Consider the following 21,296-nt stretch of genomic DNA (forward strand, 5'->3'; position numbering starts at 1 on the left):
TCTTAATTAATATTGTATTAACGAATAAAAAGTAATAAGAATATCTTGGACACATTAAAACATATGCCGTTTAATTTAAATGTTTAATAAATATTAACACATATATTAACATATATAATATAATAATAATATAAGATAACAAATAAAAATATTTAACTGTAGTAATAATAGTAATTATAACACATTAATAGCAAGATGATTAATATATTTTGCATGGCACTTTTGATTCTAGAGGTCAAAACAAAATATCGGTTAAGCCTTATTTATTAAATTATTAAGTTATAAGCAGTTTAAGTTCGTATTACATAAAATAAGACAGATAGAGAATGAGACAAGAGAGCTTCCTCTGTTACACAGTTGCTTTATTCTATCTCCGTCTCACCTTATCTAAACTAAAATTATTTATAACTTAATAAATAAGCCTTGACTGATATTTTTTTATGCCAATTTTGTTTTGTTGACATCGACTTTCACGAATATATTAATTTGAAGTAGCCAAAAATAGATTTGAAATAAAGAATTGAAAAGAATTGTTATTCTATTTTAAATAAAAATGTTTTAATATAATTATATTAAAAAATTATCTAATATATATATATAAATTATCAAATCTATCTTTATAACAAATTGAATAAAAAACGAATAAATTATTGATTATAATAGAGAAATAATTTGAGGAATAAATTTCGATCCGATTTTCTTAAATTAATATTTATTGAATATACAAGAAATCGTGAAATTGCAATAAAAATTCATTTGGTATCATACAGATTGAGAATTCATTCTGCATGACTTCGTAAGCTAAATGATTTGAATGAGAACTATCGAATAGCATTTTGAATTAATTAATAACAATTGTTAAATTGAAAGTAAAATAAAATTAAAATTGAAAACTTTTCCAATAGTAAAGTAAAAAATTTTAATAATATATTCTTATCATATTAGAATTGCAAATAGATAAATAGAAATAATCTTACAACAATAGTTCGTGTACTACTTTACAAAATATTTATGAATTTTAAGTACATAGAAATTTTAGTCAAGTATTTTTTTTTAATATTTTTTAAATTCACAAAACAATATAAATATAACAATATAATAAATATAAATATAAAATTACTTATATTTTATTAAATTAAATTTAGAATGTTTTTACAGTACAAAATTAAAAAAAAAGAAAATTTTAAATTTCGTTTAAATTTTATCCTCATATCCTCATTTCTCATATATTCTATATTGTAAATAAGTGAGTTGTTAGTAGAGTTTGAACAAACTATATAGTACTTCTTTCTTTCAACTGTTCATTCGTATAATTACCACTTTATTGCAATAAAATCGGTCAAAGCATGATTAGGAAAGTTAATTACAAATATTAATGTGAAGCTTATTTTGTTAATCTATTTTTTCGAATATTATTCAATTGTAAAAATTATTTAAAATAATTTTTTTATAGAATTATCCACAAATTTATATTTTACATTCATCATTTCTTACTATATTACATTGTACTATACTATACTATGTGTATATACTATGCTAATATTTACTATATTATACTACATTAGTATATATTAATACGTATACTAATCAGATTCGTTATTTCTAATATTATATTTGTTCAATTGTTATAATTGTTTTTCTGTTTCTTTCAAGGCTCAAAAGTTCTTTCTTTTTTTTCGAAGCATATAATCACATCAAAGAAACACCCGTTTCATTTTAATCTAATATCGTGTCCTTGACGGCTAAAAAGTCTATCCACGATATTGCCGTGTCTACTGTATGTAACCACTTGTTAGAAGCCATACAAAGAACAAATCTTTTAGAAGCTATAATACTTGACAAATATCGAAGAAAGGAATCAAATTTCTTCTTCATTTTTTTCCTCCAATTATAATATTTTTGTTCTTAATTCTTCAATATTTACTTTTACAAAGATATAATTCCTTCATATTATTAAATTATATAATTATTAGTTTCTATTCTAATTATCATTATTAATTATATTAAGTGGCAAAAAGAAATTTTCGCCAATGTTAACGTCTAATCTAAAAATAATTTATTTGCAAATTCATTTAATTATTAATATTCAATTAGAATTATAGATTTATGTTGCCTATTTAAATATGTATATATATTAATGATTATAATTAAAGTCATGTAATCATAATATATGTATAATTATATTTTTATTTCAATAAAAATCATTTAAAGCAACTGCACGATTTTAATAATTAGGAAAATAAAAAATTTTTAGTTGTATAATATAAAAATATTAAGTTTCGCGAATCATTTTTCCCCCTATTCATTTTCGATAAGGTTTCATACGAATAATATTAGCAAATTTAATGTATAATATTCTTAAATGATCAATAGATTCGTTATATTTCGTGTCTTCTTATTTATTATTTTTTTTCTTCGCAATTATATCGATAATTATTACGATAAATTCATCTATAAATTATTAAATATTTTTTTCAAACAGGTAATGAATTTAAATCCAATCGCATTTTAAACGAATTCGTACTTCAAAATCCAATTTTAATTTTATTTTTATTTATTAATTACAATCATTGATTTTAAAGTTATTTCAAATTATTCATATATTTTTATATGAATGGAAAAAATAAAAGATAATATTTCGTTATATAATTGATTTTCTTTCTTTTTTTCGTTAATCATATGCAAATATATAAATTCCATCTTCATTTAATAACTAACAATTACTATTAAAAACACCGTAAAAATATAGAATCATAGGAAAATTATTTAAACGACTTGAAAAGAAAATTAATTTAAACTTAATTAGCATTTAAAATGTATGAATGTTTGTATATTATATACAAATTATCAAATGCTTGAAATCCTTATTGCGAAGAATTATCGATCTTGTGAAATTAAAAAACAACGAAAGATTAAAACGATAATTATATCTGTTACGTTTTTCACTGCGGATTGGAAATATGATGCGTTTATAATAAAAAAAAATTGATCGTATCTTTGCATTTCAATAACTCAAAATTCAAATGATTAAATGAAACTAGAAATTATTCGTTAATTTATTTAGAATAAATATCTATTAATAATTAATAATAAAAATAGTAACAATTAATAATAATAATAACAATAAGATTGCAAAGACAAATTGTAAAAGTTATTTCTAAATACCATATAATATAATATAAGATTTTATATATTTAATTCCGATTCATCTAACTAATTAACTAGAGAATTTTGTGTCAAAACATATTTCGATTACAAGGAATAAAAAAAAAAATGACATAAAGAACATGACCCTGAATTTTATCACGTTATATGTATATACATAATTTCTTTAAAACTGTTTATATTTAATAAATTGATGCGTTTAATTACTTATAATACTGCTTACAAATATTAATGCTTACAATTAATAATCGATTGAAAACAAGATTAAAGAGTAATAAGTTGGAATCTTTTAATCATTTAGTCGAAAATTAAATTTCTAATGATTTATATCAGTTGCATTAATATCTATAATCAAAATTTAAATAATTCTAAAATAAAAATTTAAAAGATTTTAATTGTGACAATTTCTTAATGTCATGACAGTTTTTCGTTTAGAAATTCGTCATTCTTTGATAAATCACAGATTAAACACATGTGAAAGTATGAAGCAAGAGAATGATATATTATAATTTTCATTATTTGTAAACTCATCACTGTATTATTTTTCAATCAATATAAAAACATATTTATATATATCGAGATTATTTTATTAAAATTTATATATCTTCATTTTTTTCCTTTAATTTTATAGAAACAATTAATTTTAAAGAAATAACTAGTCTTGCCTATAAAAACAAAAACAAGATTGTGTAAAGAATTAATCGATTATACGTTAAATCTATTTACAAAATCTGAAGCGCATACATTTGTGTTCTTGTACCGTTATTTCACTTATATTGGTACAACGATTACATTTCTAGTCGAATAATATCTTAATGCTTGAAAATTAAAATTGAAAAATAAATAAATAAATACGTGTTCAATATATTTTCTATTCGTTAATAAAAAAAAAGATACGCAATACGAAAATATTGAGTAAAACGAAATGAAAATAAAATTGAATTTTTAATTGGAAATAGAATAGTAGAATGAACAGGTGAAATGTAAACTTTGTCAAGAAACCATCATTCTTTACTTTTCCGTATTATTATATTATGTCTAACTAGACAAATCGATTAAAACAAGCATTATCGTAACGATATCGATAAAGCTTAAAACAAACAGCAATTTGATTATCGAATCTAAGCGGATAACATTTTTCTACGAATTAATTTGTTACATTTCGCGTAATAGATAAAATAGAATCATTGTAAATGTTTTCATTTAGAATAAATTTAATCTTTACCCTAATAAATCATAAATAACCGATAATAAATTTTTTTACCTCTCAGAAATAAAAATTAGTAGTCATTTGACAGGTGAACGTACAGTGATCGGTAAAAAAACGATCGTGGTGTAACAAAAGGATCGAGATTTAAAAACAAAACAAATGAGAAGGAAAGTTACTTACACTTCTAGTATACGATCGCCTTTTCGTACGCCGGCTTTTTCGGCAGCACCTCGAGGTAATACGGCGCTGACATGCTGAAGCGGCGCGTACAGTTCTCCGTTGATGCTTCGTAGTTGTCCACCCTCGCTGACCTGACCGCGTACATTGAACCCAAAACCAGTTTCGGTTTTGTAAATAGTGACGCGTCTTGGTCCTTGTCCGATAGGATTTGTTTGGTTTACCGGATGTTGAGGCACGCGTCCGTTGGTAATCATTGTTACATTCGCGTTTCTCGTTACGTCTTCGTTCGCGGCTGGCAAGCGCTGCACCTCCGATTCGCAGTCCGCCATCTTACTCTCTGACCACCCATTGATCTTTCTCTCCTACGGAAATCTGCCGCAAGACTGCGCCTGTGTATCCATCTCGCTTTTCTCTTTCTATTTCCCCCTCTCTAGACTTCCTTCTTTCTTGTATATTAATAAATCTAATGATGGCCGCTAGAGGTCTACCTTTGAAATCAGCTGTTACCGCCAATGTTAACGTTTTTTTCGGAATTGTGAAATATTTTATTATAGACTTTTTATTATTTTCATTATCATAAACGTATAAATATATTGTATTGTTCATATTTAAATAAAACCATATTGGATTAAAGTACATATAATTCTGAAAACGTTTTTTAATAATTCGTTATAATGATAACGATGGAAAACATGAATCGATGATTTGATTTGAATTGAAGAAAATTAAAATGCACAATAACGATATAATATGTATATTGGCAATATTTTTTGTGATTACAATTATAATATTTTAAACAATAAAAATTAAATTATTACAATTAAATGTTATTATAAATAATTACAATTAAATAAGATTCGACGTGATGAATTGGCAATAATGCGCATGCGCAATATGTCTAACCCTGTTGTAAAATATAATTGTTTCAAATTTCAAATAATAAGAATTTTGAATATATAGGGATTTCAAAAACGATGAAAACATAGATATATATATACCATTTATGTTTGCAATATATTAAATAATTATTAGATACATTTATGTGCGATAGTTATTTTAAAGTCACGTTATTCGTATTTACAATTTTTCTTTCTCACTTTTAATTTAAATCTCTGTTATTCGTAATATCCTAATACGTTTTTATGGTTGAAATAATTGAATAAACAGCAAGGATCATATTTAATTTACTCATAAAATAATCTTTTTTTTTTTTTTTTATATCGCTTCTTTGCTACAATTTTTCGCCCATTTCATGTTTATCTTTTTTTTCTTTTATCGTATAAAAACTGAAAGAATATTTACTTGAATAATCGATTATCAATAAATAATAATATAATAATTAGTATTTCGAAAAGATGTGTATCGTCAATGGAATTTCTTAAATTAACTTAAAAGAGACAAATTATAAGACTAAGATAAATTATCAATAATCGTCGAAACGGCTTAAATTTTACAGGAATGAGAGTAATTGAACGAAGAGCAGAGAGAATACTGATCGCGCAAAAAGGATCATGTTTAGAATATAATATTATTAGAATTGTAATACTGTTAAATCGGTTAGTTTAATCTACATATATGTACCCTTAGTTTTCAATGATACGCAAGAAAAATTATTCTAAGGGATTTAGAGTATTATATTACTCGTCTGAGTGTCTTACAAAAACTTTGGTACCTGCTCTGATCATTTCTATCTGTATTTCGTTTGCACATTTATCTCCATTTGCCGATACACGTCTGAGGATATTATGAAATAGTCACACACAAATTACTATAAAATCACACGTTACATCCACACTTAATTAGAAAGAAAGAGAGCGAGAGAGAAATGATGGAAACGAAGAAATTCAAAATTTTCTTTTTCGCGTCAAAAAAAAAAAAAAAAAAAAAAAATATCAAAACTCGATAAAACCGCCGTATTCGCAGACTGCACTCGTTTATGCGATAAATGAAAACGAATGAAAAAAAAAAAAAAAAGGAGAGAAAATTTAAACGAAACAAAGAAAAAAAAAAATGTACACTTTGTGTAAAAAATGTACAGTGTATATTCGTATAATAGATATAATACTTTGCATACGTAATTGCTCCGGATATTTGTCTTTATCTCGAAGAAAGGTAAAGGTGCAATTAAAAAATGTCCTGCCTTTCTTAAATTAATGATTCGTCACAACTGATATTACGCAACTCTCTTTTCCTCCTTTCTTTACATTTTTAATTAGCAGGTTCTTAGAAAGTGAAACCCTGAGAACATGGAGGTTTAAGTGAACCTTAAGACTTTGTGATAGTATGTGCGTATATGTACATCGTATGAATATTTTAAGATAATCTTTTTAATAAATATGTTGATAATATAAAAGGGCATTGTGAACTAATTACAAACGTTAGAGAAATATAATATAATATATAATATAATAAAGTGGTTTAGTAATAATAGTAATAATAATAATAATAATAATAATAATAATAATAATAATAATAATATTACATCTCATAATAATAATAAAACATGATTGTACCGACAACATGCCCTTTGTAAGGTAACCCAAGAGTAGGAGGAACGTGTATAGATTAAAATTCGAACTTATTTAAAGACTGACTAAGCATTTAGTACAACAGCGCTTTTCATTATATAAAATTCGAAGATATTTCTAACAAACGATTCACTATCGATAGATCTGAGACTTCGATCGAAATCTTTCGATCCGTTTCGAGACTTTGATCCGCTAAATTTTGCGCATAATATACAGACTGTACATAAAATACACGCATTGAGAGGGGAGAAGGAGAGAGGGGAGAGGGGGAGGGGATCCTGGGCAGAAGTTTCTCGACAAAAAGATTCTCGCTCCAATGAGACTTCATTGGCGTTATCTAGTGCATTATGGCAAAATTGAATTGAATAAATTACAAGTATATGTCGAACGGTAAATCTAGAGATTAATGAAGTTTAAATAAACAAAAATCATTAATTAAACATTTACGCTAACATGGCAGCGTTCTTATGAACAAAAATTACAAATCGTATCGGAAAAATTTCAACGGCTATCACATATCATATAACAAATTTACGATGTCTCCGTTAAAATCCATATTATACATTAAATTTAAGACGCAAGAAAAATTCATTATAATATCAATTGTCCTTTTGTAACAATAATTTAATATTACATGATTTCCTTGCAACTATTTAATATACATTCAACAAATAGACGGTTAGACAGAGTAGCTATAAATCGGACATCGATAGACATCGATATTCAGGATACTTAAATTGCATTATAAGAAATATTTCTGAGATAAAACATCTATGCAAACACTATTTTAAACAGAATTTCTATTATTACTTCTGTATAAGCACGCTTCATTTTATAACACGTAATTAAAAAAAAATTTCTTCTAGCGTTGCTTTTAACATTAAGTAAATATTAAAAATTCGTATTAAAAAGCGTTTGCATCTACAACAGCGTTCTTAGATAGATTCTTAAATTATATCAACATTCACATATTTTCTTCATGTATCTTTATCTTAAATATTCGTCTTTTTCATAATCAATGAGATTTAGATTTTTGAAAAAGCTGCCGAGAAGTTGAAATAATTTTCGAATGTACCGTGTGAACTTACTGATTCATCGACTAATGGTATTACGTGAAATCAAAAATATACATCTCATGATATCTTGATATAATATAAACGTAAGCGTTTAAAGGTTTAAAAAGATCCTTAACATTCTAAAGTTTAAATTATAAATCACAATTATCCTTTCTTTTCTCATATCAGATACACGAAGGCTTTCGTGGAAGAGCACGTTTTGAATTTACTCGATATCTTTGCATCTAAGGTTTTTAAAAAATCCTATCGTTGCTAAGACGAAGCACATTTGATTCTCGAGGTAAATTAGTTATTCATTCGCCTCTTTTAAAACTTTAACTTAGTACGATTTTACTAATAATTTTACTTTTTAATGTTTTAATAGAATTGGGCATATTTTTAATCTATGCGATGATCCCTGATTAGCAATCCCTGTAAGGGAATTTTTATATCAGCCAACTACATATATTCATATGTGATTCAATTGTAATGTTTTTAAGACGGTGTAGAAGATAATCTTTGGTTACCCAAAAAGTGCCTATTAATACAATCGTCGATTACTTAGTTCCTGTATGGCGAAAGCTGTCGTAACATGTTGTAATATATTTTTTTAAATCTTACATATCAATGACTAATTGGCCGCTTAAATTATATTTCCCATAGTTTGTAATTTTTTGTAACATTCATACTTCTTTTTTTTTCTTTTTTTTTTTAAATTCATTATATTTTCAATAAATCAGTTACTAATTTAACCCTCTCATATAAAGATTCTATAACAACATGTCCTTACATCCTTTGTACTTGATAATTTAAGTTTTAGATTTCAGGTTGAAAGACTCATTATAGAAAAAACAAAGTTCAACTAATATATTATTTTCTCCTCATAAATATTTAATATAAAAAAAAATTATTTCATTAAGTTTCAAGAAATCATAAATGATGATCAGAATGCAAAATTAATTATTATAAAAAAGAATGCAAATTAATCACGATTATAGTTATATATAAAATATATATTGCATGAATAGTATAAATAATAATAAATTAATCATTGATTAAAATTGATATAAAAGAAAAGATATTATTAATTATTTAACTATTAAACTTATTAATCTGTACAATAGTACATTAATAAATAATGCCTGTAATAATTAAAATTTTCTTTACCTTAATGCCATATTTTATGCAGTATGTATAACATACAGAATATAAAGAAAATTTTTTAAATCTATGAAATATATATAAGTATAATTCATACTTGTATACATTATATATTAATTTAATTGACATAGTAATTGTTTTCAAATGGAATGTTTATAAAGTAAGGCGTTTCACACTTCACACATTTTAAATAAGTTATCTTTTTAAATGTACAATAAAATTTACATATGAGAGGGTTAAAATAGAATCAGCCCATCCGATTATTACTTTGTTTCATATTTTTACTCGGATAGCCATTTCTATAGCCAGCTTCTGCACTGTCATTATTCTTACTATTGAATCGTTTATTCACAGAGCAAAATACCAAGAAACAGAAATAAAAAATTTCTGTTCTTACATTTAGCCTTGAAAAAACTAGTCTTTCTTTAGATATCCTCTAAACATATAGCCTAACATAAGAATAGAAATTTGAAATATTACATCGATGGAGATGATAGCAAAAAATAACCTTTAGTTATTTAAGCTAGAAATAGGCTATGTAAGAGATTGTTATGTATACTCGGGAAGAACATCAATCTGGTACATGATAATAGAGATCTAATCAGAATCTTCTTCTATGGTTGGAGGTAACATAGCAAGATGTTGTGAACTAAGCATTCCCCTGGAAAGCGCATACTCTGCTAGAGCACGATGACAGAATACATATTGGTCTGGCATTTGAATACTGTAGGCCCTCTGTGCTCGAATTTTTTCAACAGTTCCACGGATGTCTACAGTTCCCGTATCCTCTAGTCGCGATATGCAAATATCTAATGTGCAAAATGTTCCTATAAACATAACATATGTGTATAAATATTTTTATCATTTTTTGAAGTTTTTCTTTTATTTTTTGAAAACAAGATATATCACATACGAATATTTATGTTACATCGAAATACCTGTTCTTCCTATTCCGGCACTGCAATGAACAACTATAGGAGGTCCTCGCGGATGTCCGGCCCATGTATCTCCTCTACTAGCAAGTAACTTAGTTTGTTGTTGTCTTACTAAGGCTAAAAATTGTAATAAAGCTCTAGCCGATTGTGGAACTCCATAATCCGGCCATGCCGTGTATAGCATATGGCAAACTTCTCTTGCCTCGTCAGTCTAAAATAAAAGCATGTTACATTTATTGATTATAAATTTATAAAAACATCAAGTGCTTTAGCTTTTATCCTTGAGAGTTAAATCGAGCATACCTTTTTGTTTGTAAGAAGAAGCATTGATATCGTATAATCTGGATTTGTATCAACTTCGAGAGTAGTTACCGTAAAACCACCTGCTTGTACTTCGTCACCCGGTTCAGGACCCCAATATTGTGCACATTTCGTACGTCCTCTTTCCACCACTCTAAAAATGTATCAGAAAAATTATAGAAATTCCTTCTGTTGAATATTATGACAACAATAAAACATGTAGAAGAAAACGATTTACCTTGTGGTCATAACAACAACCAGCGTTTGTTGTTCCCAAATCATTCTCCAAAAATCACCACAAGTTTTTGGCAGCGGACCTTGGGTACTAATGAACGCATTTTTCTGTTTGTAACCGTCAACAAAATTAGCATTTATATAATCCGATGTAGCGTCTCCGTCTATTTGCGATAGGCACACTCTACTGTGATCATAGCAAAGTACATCTGTATACCGATTTTTCGATTGATTTGATCTTAATCTGAAAAATATATTGCTTGTTAAAAAAAAGTGATTATATTTTTATAAAATATTTTGTTTTATTTCTTAACGAACAATCATATTATATACTTGGCATTATTGAAGGAACCTTCAGGCGGTCTTTGCCTAATTTCCGCATATTCTGCTATGAGTCCTGCGCGTCCTCTCGAATGTATCTCTTCGATGAGTTGCTCCATGGTAACGGCTTGAAGACCAAGATCTCCGTGAAGGCTATCGTCGTCGCTAAAACCTGAACTAGCTGAGGACGGAGGCTGAACTGGGGATGGTGCCTCATCGGTTCCCATCCAGACATCACCATTCGTGATCTCAATATCTCCAATATTCGAGATACCATTTTTTACTTTGTTCTTATCAATTATAGGACTAGTTGAGCTACTGACTGTAGTTCCATTGGGATTTTGATGAACTGTTTGGTTTTTCGATGTGGGTGAAAGAGGAGTACCCACTCTGGGGGTAACCTAATATAAAAATTCTATGTTATTAGTTAACAATCTCTTTGACGATATAATAAATACATAATAATATATACACGTTGTATTATAGGAGACTGACCTCGCAAAGTTCACCCCCGCCCCTGTTTGTCATGGATTTAAGACAATGAAGAAGCCATGCTTCATGCTGTATCTCCAATGTGCCGCCCAAACGATGCGGTAATGATTCCCTTGGGATATGTAATGTTAATTGAGGAATAGATACAGTGAATACTCTATCCCTTAATTTTTCGCGTACAAATAATCGAAGGATCTTGAAGGGAGCTTTGAACCACAACGGTGCCGTCACTATTAAGACTTTTTTTAATTTAGCTGGATAACCACCCTGAAATAAATACAATATCGTTAACATATATATTCATAGAAATATCATAATTCATAATATATTTACATAGAATCATAAAATATTACAAAATGAAAAAACCATATGTTTATCAATTACACGCAAGCACTACGATTAAAGACATACAAATAAAAATAATAGAATAATCGATGAATTTATAAGATTACGGTTTATTTTTATACGATGATTTTACATATATATATATAAAGAAAAAAATTAAAAATGAAAGATAATAAAAAAAAAAAAAAATTGGTTAAGATGATTGCATGATTTATTTTCGAAATGGAGCGACTTTCAAATTTGACCTTTGCAAGACGATGCAATAATAGAATGATATATAAACCAAGAGGAACGTTTACTGCCAACTGCAAGCAATCTTTGAATATATGTTTAATACACAAAGGGATTTCGTTTTAAAGGAAAATTACAGAATTACGTAGTACAAGTTTCGATCCAATTTAACGTTAAACCTTTCTTATAAGCTACATATAAGTTGCATCAAATGATGCAGAATTAAATCAAATTAGAACAAGCAACGATTCCTAGTAAGTGGTCAATGAACATCAGAGATCAATGGGAATATGCAATGTGCAAAAAATGTTTCTCTAAAAATGTAAGAATTACGATAATTTAATCCTCGGTACTCTTTGTAATGTATATAGAGGGCGGAAGTACCGTAACGACGTCAGCAGCACCACTACATCTTTGAGATGTTAAGCGCATAAACCCTATTACATCGAAACCCCGCGAAAACATGAAGAAAAAGAATCTACAATTTAAAATTATTCGAATTCATTCTAAATTATCTTCTAAAGATATTAAAATATTTATCACAAGATATTTTATCGTTGAATATCGTATCAGATTAGATCAGGATTAAATTAGAATTACAAGGATTACATTTGATTGAGTTAATAAATAGACTTCGGATAACCAATCAATAAATTAGAATTATCATTTACCGTATGTTGAGAAAAGATGCACCGTAAGCAAATATTTTATCGGACATTGATGACACGAGCTCGTTAAACGATTAAATCTATCAAATGATGGAGTATAGAACATAAATTATCTTGTAAACGAAATAAATGCCAATGTAACGATAAATCGAGAACATTCGATCAACTTGAAATTTGATTAATCACTAGGACATATCCAGCGTCGTCGAATCGATGAAATCGAAATCACTGCCGACACTCGGTCAGTCAATCGATAGCGTGAAATTAGAATAACCGTTTTCTACTTCGGTTCAGGAACACAGCACAACTAATTTCAATTATTTCGACGATATTTCGCGTTGAAAAAGATAGATATAATTCGAACGAAACGTCACAACGAAAGTTAAAAGAAATTATAATGATCCGACGGCGGAATCAGGTTGTAACTTCTTCCGATCTGTGCACGATAATACCGCAAAGGGGTCACGATGATTACTGACCACGAGCGTCGCGACGTTATCCCGCGTATACGCGCATGCGCGCCAACGACCCCTTCTTTTTACCACCGTTCTAGCATCCCTTACGCGAATTTCTTTTCCCCTCGGCAAAGGTGCGATCCTACATGTGATGACGTATTACGTCAGTGCTTCTCAACTTAAGGATCCGGATGAGTTTCATTTGCAGTTCAGTATTTCGACAGCGTCAGGATTAATTGAAATAGATACAACATATGTGAACTATGTTACGTGTACCGGGGTTATCAACCTCTAATAACTTGCTAAAACTATAACGTTTTAGAATATTTTTAACTGAAAATTTGGCTACGTAAACAAAATATTCGCGTACCTCATCGCATACCTCATTCTCGTTTTTAATCCAATTGCCGTTTACAACGGAGAAACGAAATCGGAACGGGCGTCGTTGACACCATTTCCATCGCAATTCGAACGTAACTTAGCAAACGACTGACAAGACGAATATTTGATTGGAAAAATTCCAGTTCCAGCAATTGCACGCTATAAACAGGTATAATAGAGCAGAAAATGAAAGATTATTGCCAATATTAGTCGAATAGAAAGCTGATATCATTTCTCTTTTACATACTTCGCAATATAGGTTATGCGTTTTAGAATAGAACTCAGCTTTATCTTCTATTCCTACTAATAACCGACCAAATAGAAGATTATTTTTATCTCGTATTCAGTGACGTAAAAATGTTGTTAGAAATAATTTTCATAAATATTCTATAACTGCGTCATTCCGTCGAAACCTTTAAAAGTCCCTTGTTCCGCTCGGAATGTGCGGCTCACTGAGCAATTGCAAGTGGGTTTTCGTGAAGCGTTAACAACCCCTTAAGCTTCCCTATTCTTTGAGATGCACCCTTCTATATACACTCTACTGCCAGACGCTTGGAAATTACTTATGTGCTTACTTTATTGCTCGGTATTATATAATCGGAATTTTAAGCGATATATATTTTATCATATTGTCAAAATTAAGAAAAAAAAATCAACATTTAACGAAAATCCAATTATATTTAAAATATATGTATAGTATGTATAATATATTTTTAATGATGTAACGTTATATATTTGTCTACACTGCATTAATCTTTTCGCAGAGTGACAACACGCGTACATTACGCGATCTGATTTCGTCCGTGGTACGAATAAAAGCCAAAGATGTTGATTAAATTTCCTGTGTAAAGATAATGGCCTACATTCGAAACTATCCGTTCCTACTAACAAAGCTCTTTGTTTCTCGGATCTCTGTCAACTCTGATCATGTAGATTTGTTAATGTTGACAAAGAACGAAGGTAAATATCGAGAATGGTAAATTTGTGTCGCGGGAGTATAAAGTTTCTGACAAATGTAACATATTTATTTATTCAAAATTTAACAGTGTTTATAATATCTGACTTAAATTTAATGAATGTTTCATTATTTTAATATTATTTTCTCTCATTCCGAAAAGTAAATGAATTAATATATATATATATATACAAATCTGTATTTAAAAAATCACGCACATGTAACACTTACCTTTAGGAGGGTGAGAATCTTTTGGGATAGATCATAATCAAAATTTTGATATTTGCTATCCGACATGTCATAAATAAAAACCAGACCGTGTTTTTGAGTTTCTACACTTTCTAGAGCTGCATCTAATTGATATACAACGCCCTGTAATGACACAGAGAAAGTTCCATTATTACAAATATGCTATTAAAAAAATTGTTAAAAAAATTTACTATCACATCTTATTATGATTAATAAGAGTATGAGAGAGTATAAATATGTTTTTATTTTTCTTTTTTAATAATTTAATAATTATAGAATATATTATATATATTTAATAATTAAAATGTTATAATAATACGTACAAAAAAGAAAATTCGTGTACAAAAATGCATATACTAACTTGTAACGTTGTTTGATGAGTGGTATTTTGTGGAAGGTGTAAATGTGCTGTAAAAATAGCTATGGCTGCCCCTGTAGCATCCCGCGAAGGCTAGAATATTTTTATGAATGATCATGTTAAATAGCACTTACACACATTAACGCAAGACCATTGGCATTTTAATTAATTAAAGAACTTACTAAAACAGTAAATTTTCCTGTGCGTAATTCAGTGAGCAAAGGTTCCTGAGTAGGATATAAAAGTGCAAGACCTTCTCTTCTTCTGGTGGCTTCATGCTGTTCATATAGCGCTAGTGCTCTCGCTACTTCAAATTTCCTTGCTGTCAAAAATTTTACAGCTGTACTCCATGATACTGGACCAGCTCTTCTTCCAGCCCGACATTTATTAACTGCTTCTATAAATTCTTTCGTGGCCTGCAATTAATATATTAAATTTAATTAAAAATCTATTTTTACGATATAAAATTTAATAATATTTTTGCGAAATCATAAATTTTTAATTTTTTTGTATATTTCAAAGAGAAACTATTAATATAATGAGTAAAATTATAATAAAATAAAAATGACCATTCGATTAATTTAAAACACTCCATATAATATATATATATATATATATATTATCGAAACGTGTAACAGTCATTCGTCAATGATTTGTGTACATGCCCTGGGTACCGATATAACTTCCGGTGCCCGACTACCTACCCACCGGCAACTTCCGCCATAGTACGCTCGCCGGGGACCGGTGCGGTAAATGGATAGGTTCGTTCCAGGGTCAAGAAATTTAATATCATGAATCAATACTTCAATAAAATTTCATTAAATAATAATTTTAAAATTACTTTATTATTAATGTTTCGTCATATATCTTTCATTTCTTCTTTGTATTTTGCTTATTTCTTTCTTTTTAAAATAAAAGAAATATTTTTTTTGTTTGTATTACGATCTTTACAAGTTATAAATATTGTTTATTTATTAACCGCATATCATTCAATGTTAAATATCATAGTATATAAAATTTAAAAAAAAAAATTATTTAAAATCTTGAATTATTTATGTGGAGTAAAATAATACATTCATTCAAAAAGTATAATTAACAAATGAATAAAGCATCAGTCTTGCGATGACAATATCTAGTTGCACAAACATTGATGATTAAGGCTTAATACGCTCACGCGAATCTATCTATCTTGCTCATTTAACGCAAATAACGTTGAATAGAATAATCATTGTTGAAACTCAATGAAAAATATTCGTGCTGATTTATCGAATAAGAATACTTTTATCCTCTTGTCATTTCCGTTGAAATTCGTCGAAAAGATTCAAAGGATAAGAGGTAGAGAAAATGAGAATGAATGTTTATATTACGCGCTTGTAAACATGTATATGATACGGAGATTGAAGCAAAAGGGAAATCGTAATCGATTGTTTCGCGATGTTGAGAATATCAATTAAAACAATTTTCTGAGAGAAATATATTCCGATTAAAAGATGGATAAACCGCTTACCTGTTCTTGCTCGACAGTTAACGTGGCTGCCATTTTGACTTAACACATTGACATAACTGAGGAATAAGCACTAGCACGTATTTATTTTCGATTTTAGCCTAACAATCCCCTGTGTATGGCTACACATTTTGTTTTTGCACTAAATGCACAACACTATCTTTATAATTGACTGGTCAAAACAACGATAAAAATAAATGGATCGGTCCGGTACTTGTTCATTGTCCGACGCTTGACGTAGCTATAGCAAACCCGCTCTGAACCGTTCAGACGCTCGATCGTCTTTCTCTCCACAAGTTGAGCGCCATCTTGAAAGCGTGAATGTGTAGGCGACACTGTACCACACTATACATTAACTATAGATTTGTACCATACTTTATCGGTAAGTCTATCCTTCTCACGCCGGATATGCTATCATTAGGGCCGAGTATAGCTCAACGTCAAAAGCCTCTTCGAGTTATAGGATTTCGTGCAAATTCAACGCCGGAAACAAGCCAGGTGTGTTTTGGAACGGAAGCAGAATCGTTGTTAGTATATTATAATCTGAACACGTATTGGTACGTGTTTCAATGCGCGCGCTCAAATACCAGGCACGTATATATTAATATGCTTTCAAAGAGTTATAGCAAAGTTTATGCCAATACTTTTGAAATTCCTTCGTAAAATTGAATAATAGTAGAATTCATTATCTTTCTCCAGGAAAACTGTAATGCTTTATCGAACTTTGACAATAAAGCGAAATAATATACTCGATCAACAAAGTCTTTTATTATCAAAAAAAATCTGTTATGCAGATTACAAAGATTAATGCTCGATAATTTGGCTATTAGAATAATTATTAAATTAGAATAATCATTAATTTCTTAATTATTCAATAGCAATTTAATTTAAATTATTGAATTGCAATTTAATTTAAAGAAATTAGAAAATGTTAAGAAGATAATTATTTTAACACAGATATTACGTTGATTTCATCGGAGAAATCGCTGTCGAGTCTTTGCCAATAAGCAACAAGTTATCGTGTCTGGTAGATGCAACAAGTTTTGTAATAAGATTAAGTTTCAAACGTTTATTCAAACTTGGAAAAACGAAGCCACATACTAGATAGATTTGATTAATAACACGGGAAGTAAAATATAACCAATAAATATACGCACTGTTTTTTTTTGTAATATAAACATTTTTCTTATTCAAACGTATGTTCTTACATTTACACAGTACAAAAAATTATACTCAGACCTGCCGGCCCGCGGTTCATAATTGCTATGACTGGGGGCGACCGGTGGTGGGGTAGTGTAGGACTTTGGGGGTGGATATTTTATAGGAGTTTAAAGGGCTGTACAATTGTCTCATCCATTCCACTCCGCCCCCAATACACGGCCCCTTCTTCTTTCTCTCTCTCTCTCTCTCTCTCTCTCGCTCACTCTCTCGAGCATTCTTCCGAAATTTCGCTCAAAAAAACATACACGCGTTCATATAACACACAAACAATCTGTCGAATAATTCTCATTTATACACTAGACGCTCGTAGTCGTGTTTTTTTCGCCACGTATTAGCAACATTTAAATATCGGTATTTTTCGTAATAATTAATCGTAATAATGATAATCATAATCATAATAATTAATAATAATAATAATGGTATAATAAACTATCTACCTACGTCTGTAAAGTGTATTTTTTTTTATCCATATTCATGGAGTGTGTATCTCTTAAGTCTAATTTTTTTCGTATTTATATATGTATATGTATACATATAAGTATGTATAAATGTATTTACATACACGTAGCAAGAGAACGAATAATAGCTTTGTTGCAGCAATAATACACAGAGTATGTTTTTTTTTTTTTTTCTCTATAACTTTATACATCGTCGGTATCCTCAATTATCATTTCCATTATCGTCGTTTGTTGAATAATAAGGGCATTTTTTTTTTTTTTTCTTTTTCTTTCTCTTCCTGTTTTTTTTTTTTTTTCTCTATAACTTTATACATCGTCGGTATCATCAATTATCATTACCATTATCGTCGTTTGTTGAATAATAAGGGTATTTTTTTTTTTTTTGTTATAATTTCCGTAATATTAACGTTACTTATCGACACTAAGATATTTAAAAATTTACTCGTTAAATATTATTTTAATCAAGTCGTTGTATGCTAGACGAATGTTGAGATCAAAGAAATTGCGGATTTCAGGATTCCAGTGATTTGTTTTTCCTTGTTCTTCGTTTGTTGCTTACATATCGGTCTCAAGATTACCAGCCGTAGTGAATATCAGACAATCGATAAAGCGCGCACCAAGGGCGCGAGAAACGCTAAATTGCATGCGTCTGTCCTCGAAAGCTGTTGCCTTCCTCTTCTCTTTTTTTCTACTTTATTCTTTTTCTTTCTCTTCCTGTTTTTTTTTTTTTTTTTTTTTTTTCGTTTATCATTGAAATTATGACTGGCTCATAAACATACAACTATGATGGTATTTTTCAGTTGTGAATATGTGAGAAACGTCATTGTGAAACATACAATGGACGAGGACGGTAATGGCTTTCAAGAATTCAGACATCGCGCAACATACCGTGAAAAGCAGCGGTTTGTTCTATATGAGGAAAGTTAAATGATAGGAACTCGGCCTCTCATCTATGAATTCTGCATGACTAATCTGTGTTCTTTCGTCCATCTCTTTTCTTTATTTTTTTTTTTTTTATTTTTTTTTTTCTTGTCTACCTATACACAAACGTGTAAACACGCGAAAATGTCCACGTCGTTCAACATTGGCACTTCAAAAATCGTTACAGCTTTACTTTGCATTAAATAATGTTACCATAATTATCGATATTAATTACAAATACAATTAGAATATCGCTGCTGCTCTATTGGATAGACGGTTCGCGTGATTCGACAAAAATAACAGTTTCTTATTTTTTTTCTTTTTTTTTTTTTTTTTTTTTTTTTTTTTTTTTTTTTTTTTTTTTTTTTCTCTATTCTTTTCATTTTCCTGTCTTTTACTTTGTTTTTTCTCTTACTCATTACTCTTACTGGGTTATCACTGGGCCACACAACTGTTAATCCAATCTATAAAAAACATTAAATTCAATAGATTTGATAATCTATTCTTATCGATCTTTTATCCCATGAAGATAATAATATCGAGAGATTTGTTTACAACTATTATGTTATTTTTGTTCTGATGCCGTAATTTAAACGACGATGATCATACAAACCTTCGAACAAACTTTGCTCGATATAGCCGATATATTTTTCAAAGAAGAAAGACAAATCGAAGAAGAAACGATATTATATATTCGAGGAAGCCGAACTGCGGTTATCACGTATATCGCATTAATGTACTTTACGCGCAAATTATCCAGTCACTTTATCCGTTAAACTGGACCGATGTGAACAGCATAGGCAGTGTTTTCCTCTTATGCTCATTGCCGCGCTGAACACAAGAACGTAGCAAGAAATATATATCGGCCATTTAAGCAAACGGCTTGTTTCGCTTTTATTTAAATCGATACCAAAAAAGCACCAGATCACGAGAGCACGTAACGGAGCGGATCGACAAGTATCATTGATCCAACTAACAATTTATAATCGACATCTAATTGCACAAAGGTACCTCTAGACGATCCTTTCATAGTTGCTAGTAAGAATTCATTACACAGTAATCCATTATCTACATTTATATAATATAGACAGTATGTTATTGAATACAGGCACGATATAAGTAATTACAAATAATGTATGATCCAAAGTTCTCCTCCTGGTATCACAATGATAATGGACGCAGTGCGCGTTAGCGTCAACAACTCCATACTTCAAAATGAAAAAAAGAAAAACTCGCAGACTTCATGTCCGCAAGCACGTTGCTCGAGAGAAAGAAAACTATACGCAAAAGGATATTGAAATGAAAACAACGGATAATCTCATTGGCTCAGCCAATACCAAAAATCAAACGTTTCGAGTTACTCGTCAAATATCACAACAAATTCTTGCACCTCGATACAGGTTCCGGAGCGAATCTTAAGATTAAATCCTCCTGTCGTCTCGAATCCATCCCGACCTATTCTACGTTCGGGGAAGCGATACACGACCAGGTAACAGATTGGGCACTCACTGATATAGCGAGACTTTTTTAGTCAAAGAAAGATCAACGGCTCTTGCGACCGCGACAGGGGGCCTAGGGCTACGTCTCCTCCTTTTTTATCTCGTTATTCGACTTTAACTTGTTGAGAGTTTCTTCCTTCACGTTGCTCAATACGGCCAATGAATCTTTCACGGCATGGTATATTATATTCTTAATCTGCAATTTGTCTTCGTGATTCGTGTGCGTGTCGGATAATGCACGGAACTCTTGCGTTAGATGGAAGCAATGCGACACGTTTTCTGGAGATACGAAATCCTCGGCCACCTTTATACAATTGTGAAGATTGCGGACTTGATGTGGCGCACCAGCTGGCACGAACACTGCATCGCCTAGGCACTGTACAATAGCATATCTGGGAAATGAGTAAAAACATATTTTTATAAGAATTTCAAGAAATATATAAAGCGAAATAAGAAAAAGAACATAATTT

General features: G+C 29.6%; 4 protein-coding genes across 5 annotated transcripts in view; 1 reads left to right on the top strand and 3 right to left on the bottom strand.

Annotated features, from left to right (window-relative positions):
• LOC116185954 (nucleoside diphosphate kinase homolog 5-like) overlaps window positions 1–3,678 on the top strand; it is a 23,238-nt gene extending 19,560 nt beyond the window's left edge. Inside the window, exon 6 of the mRNA XM_031511765.1 lies at window positions 3,662–3,678. Within this exon, the coding sequence (XP_031367625.1) occupies window positions 3,662–3,664 (3 nt within the window). The 3' untranslated portion in view covers window positions 3,665–3,678. The remainder of the gene's footprint in view (window positions 1–3,661) is intronic.
• Window positions 1–4,981, bottom strand: part of LOC102680765 (sorting nexin-27) — a 12,841-nt gene extending 7,860 nt beyond the window's left edge. The window contains exon 1 of one of the 2 annotated variants that reach the window (XM_006618287.2): window positions 4,556–4,981. In XM_006618287.2, the coding sequence (XP_006618350.1) occupies window positions 4,556–4,884 (329 nt within the window). In that variant the 5' untranslated portion in view covers window positions 4,885–4,981. The remainder of the gene's footprint in view (window positions 1–4,555) is intronic. The other variant, XM_006618288.2, reaches the window with a different exon arrangement.
• Window positions 4,982–9,396: 4,415 nt separating this feature from the next.
• Window positions 9,397–17,071, bottom strand: LOC102681086 (tyrosine-protein phosphatase non-receptor type 9). The gene is made up of 10 exons (XM_006618289.1): window positions 16,731–17,071; window positions 15,406–15,639; window positions 15,227–15,316; window positions 14,848–14,988; window positions 11,585–11,848; window positions 11,102–11,490; window positions 10,773–11,012; window positions 10,538–10,688; window positions 10,238–10,445; window positions 9,397–10,126 (listed from the first exon to the last, which is right to left on the bottom strand). Exons 1-10 carry the CDS (start codon window positions 16,761–16,763, stop codon window positions 9,897–9,899), a joined length of 1,980 nt encoding a protein of 659 aa, XP_006618352.1. The 5' UTR covers window positions 16,764–17,071; the 3' UTR covers window positions 9,397–9,896.
• A 1,882-nt stretch (window positions 17,072–18,953) lies between these two features.
• LOC102671175 (lysine-specific demethylase 3A) overlaps window positions 18,954–21,296 on the bottom strand; it is a 69,423-nt gene continuing 67,080 nt past the window's right edge. The window contains exon 12 of the mRNA XM_006618303.2: window positions 18,954–21,218. Coding sequence (XP_006618366.1) covers window positions 20,906–21,218 — 313 coding nt within the window. The 3' untranslated portion in view covers window positions 18,954–20,905. The remainder of the gene's footprint in view (window positions 21,219–21,296) is intronic.

Source organism: Apis dorsata, unplaced genomic scaffold, assembly GCF_000469605.1.
Source record: "Apis dorsata unplaced genomic scaffold, Apis dorsata 1.3 scaffold_347, whole genome shotgun sequence".
NCBI lineage: Eukaryota > Metazoa > Arthropoda > Insecta > Hymenoptera > Apidae > Apis > Apis dorsata.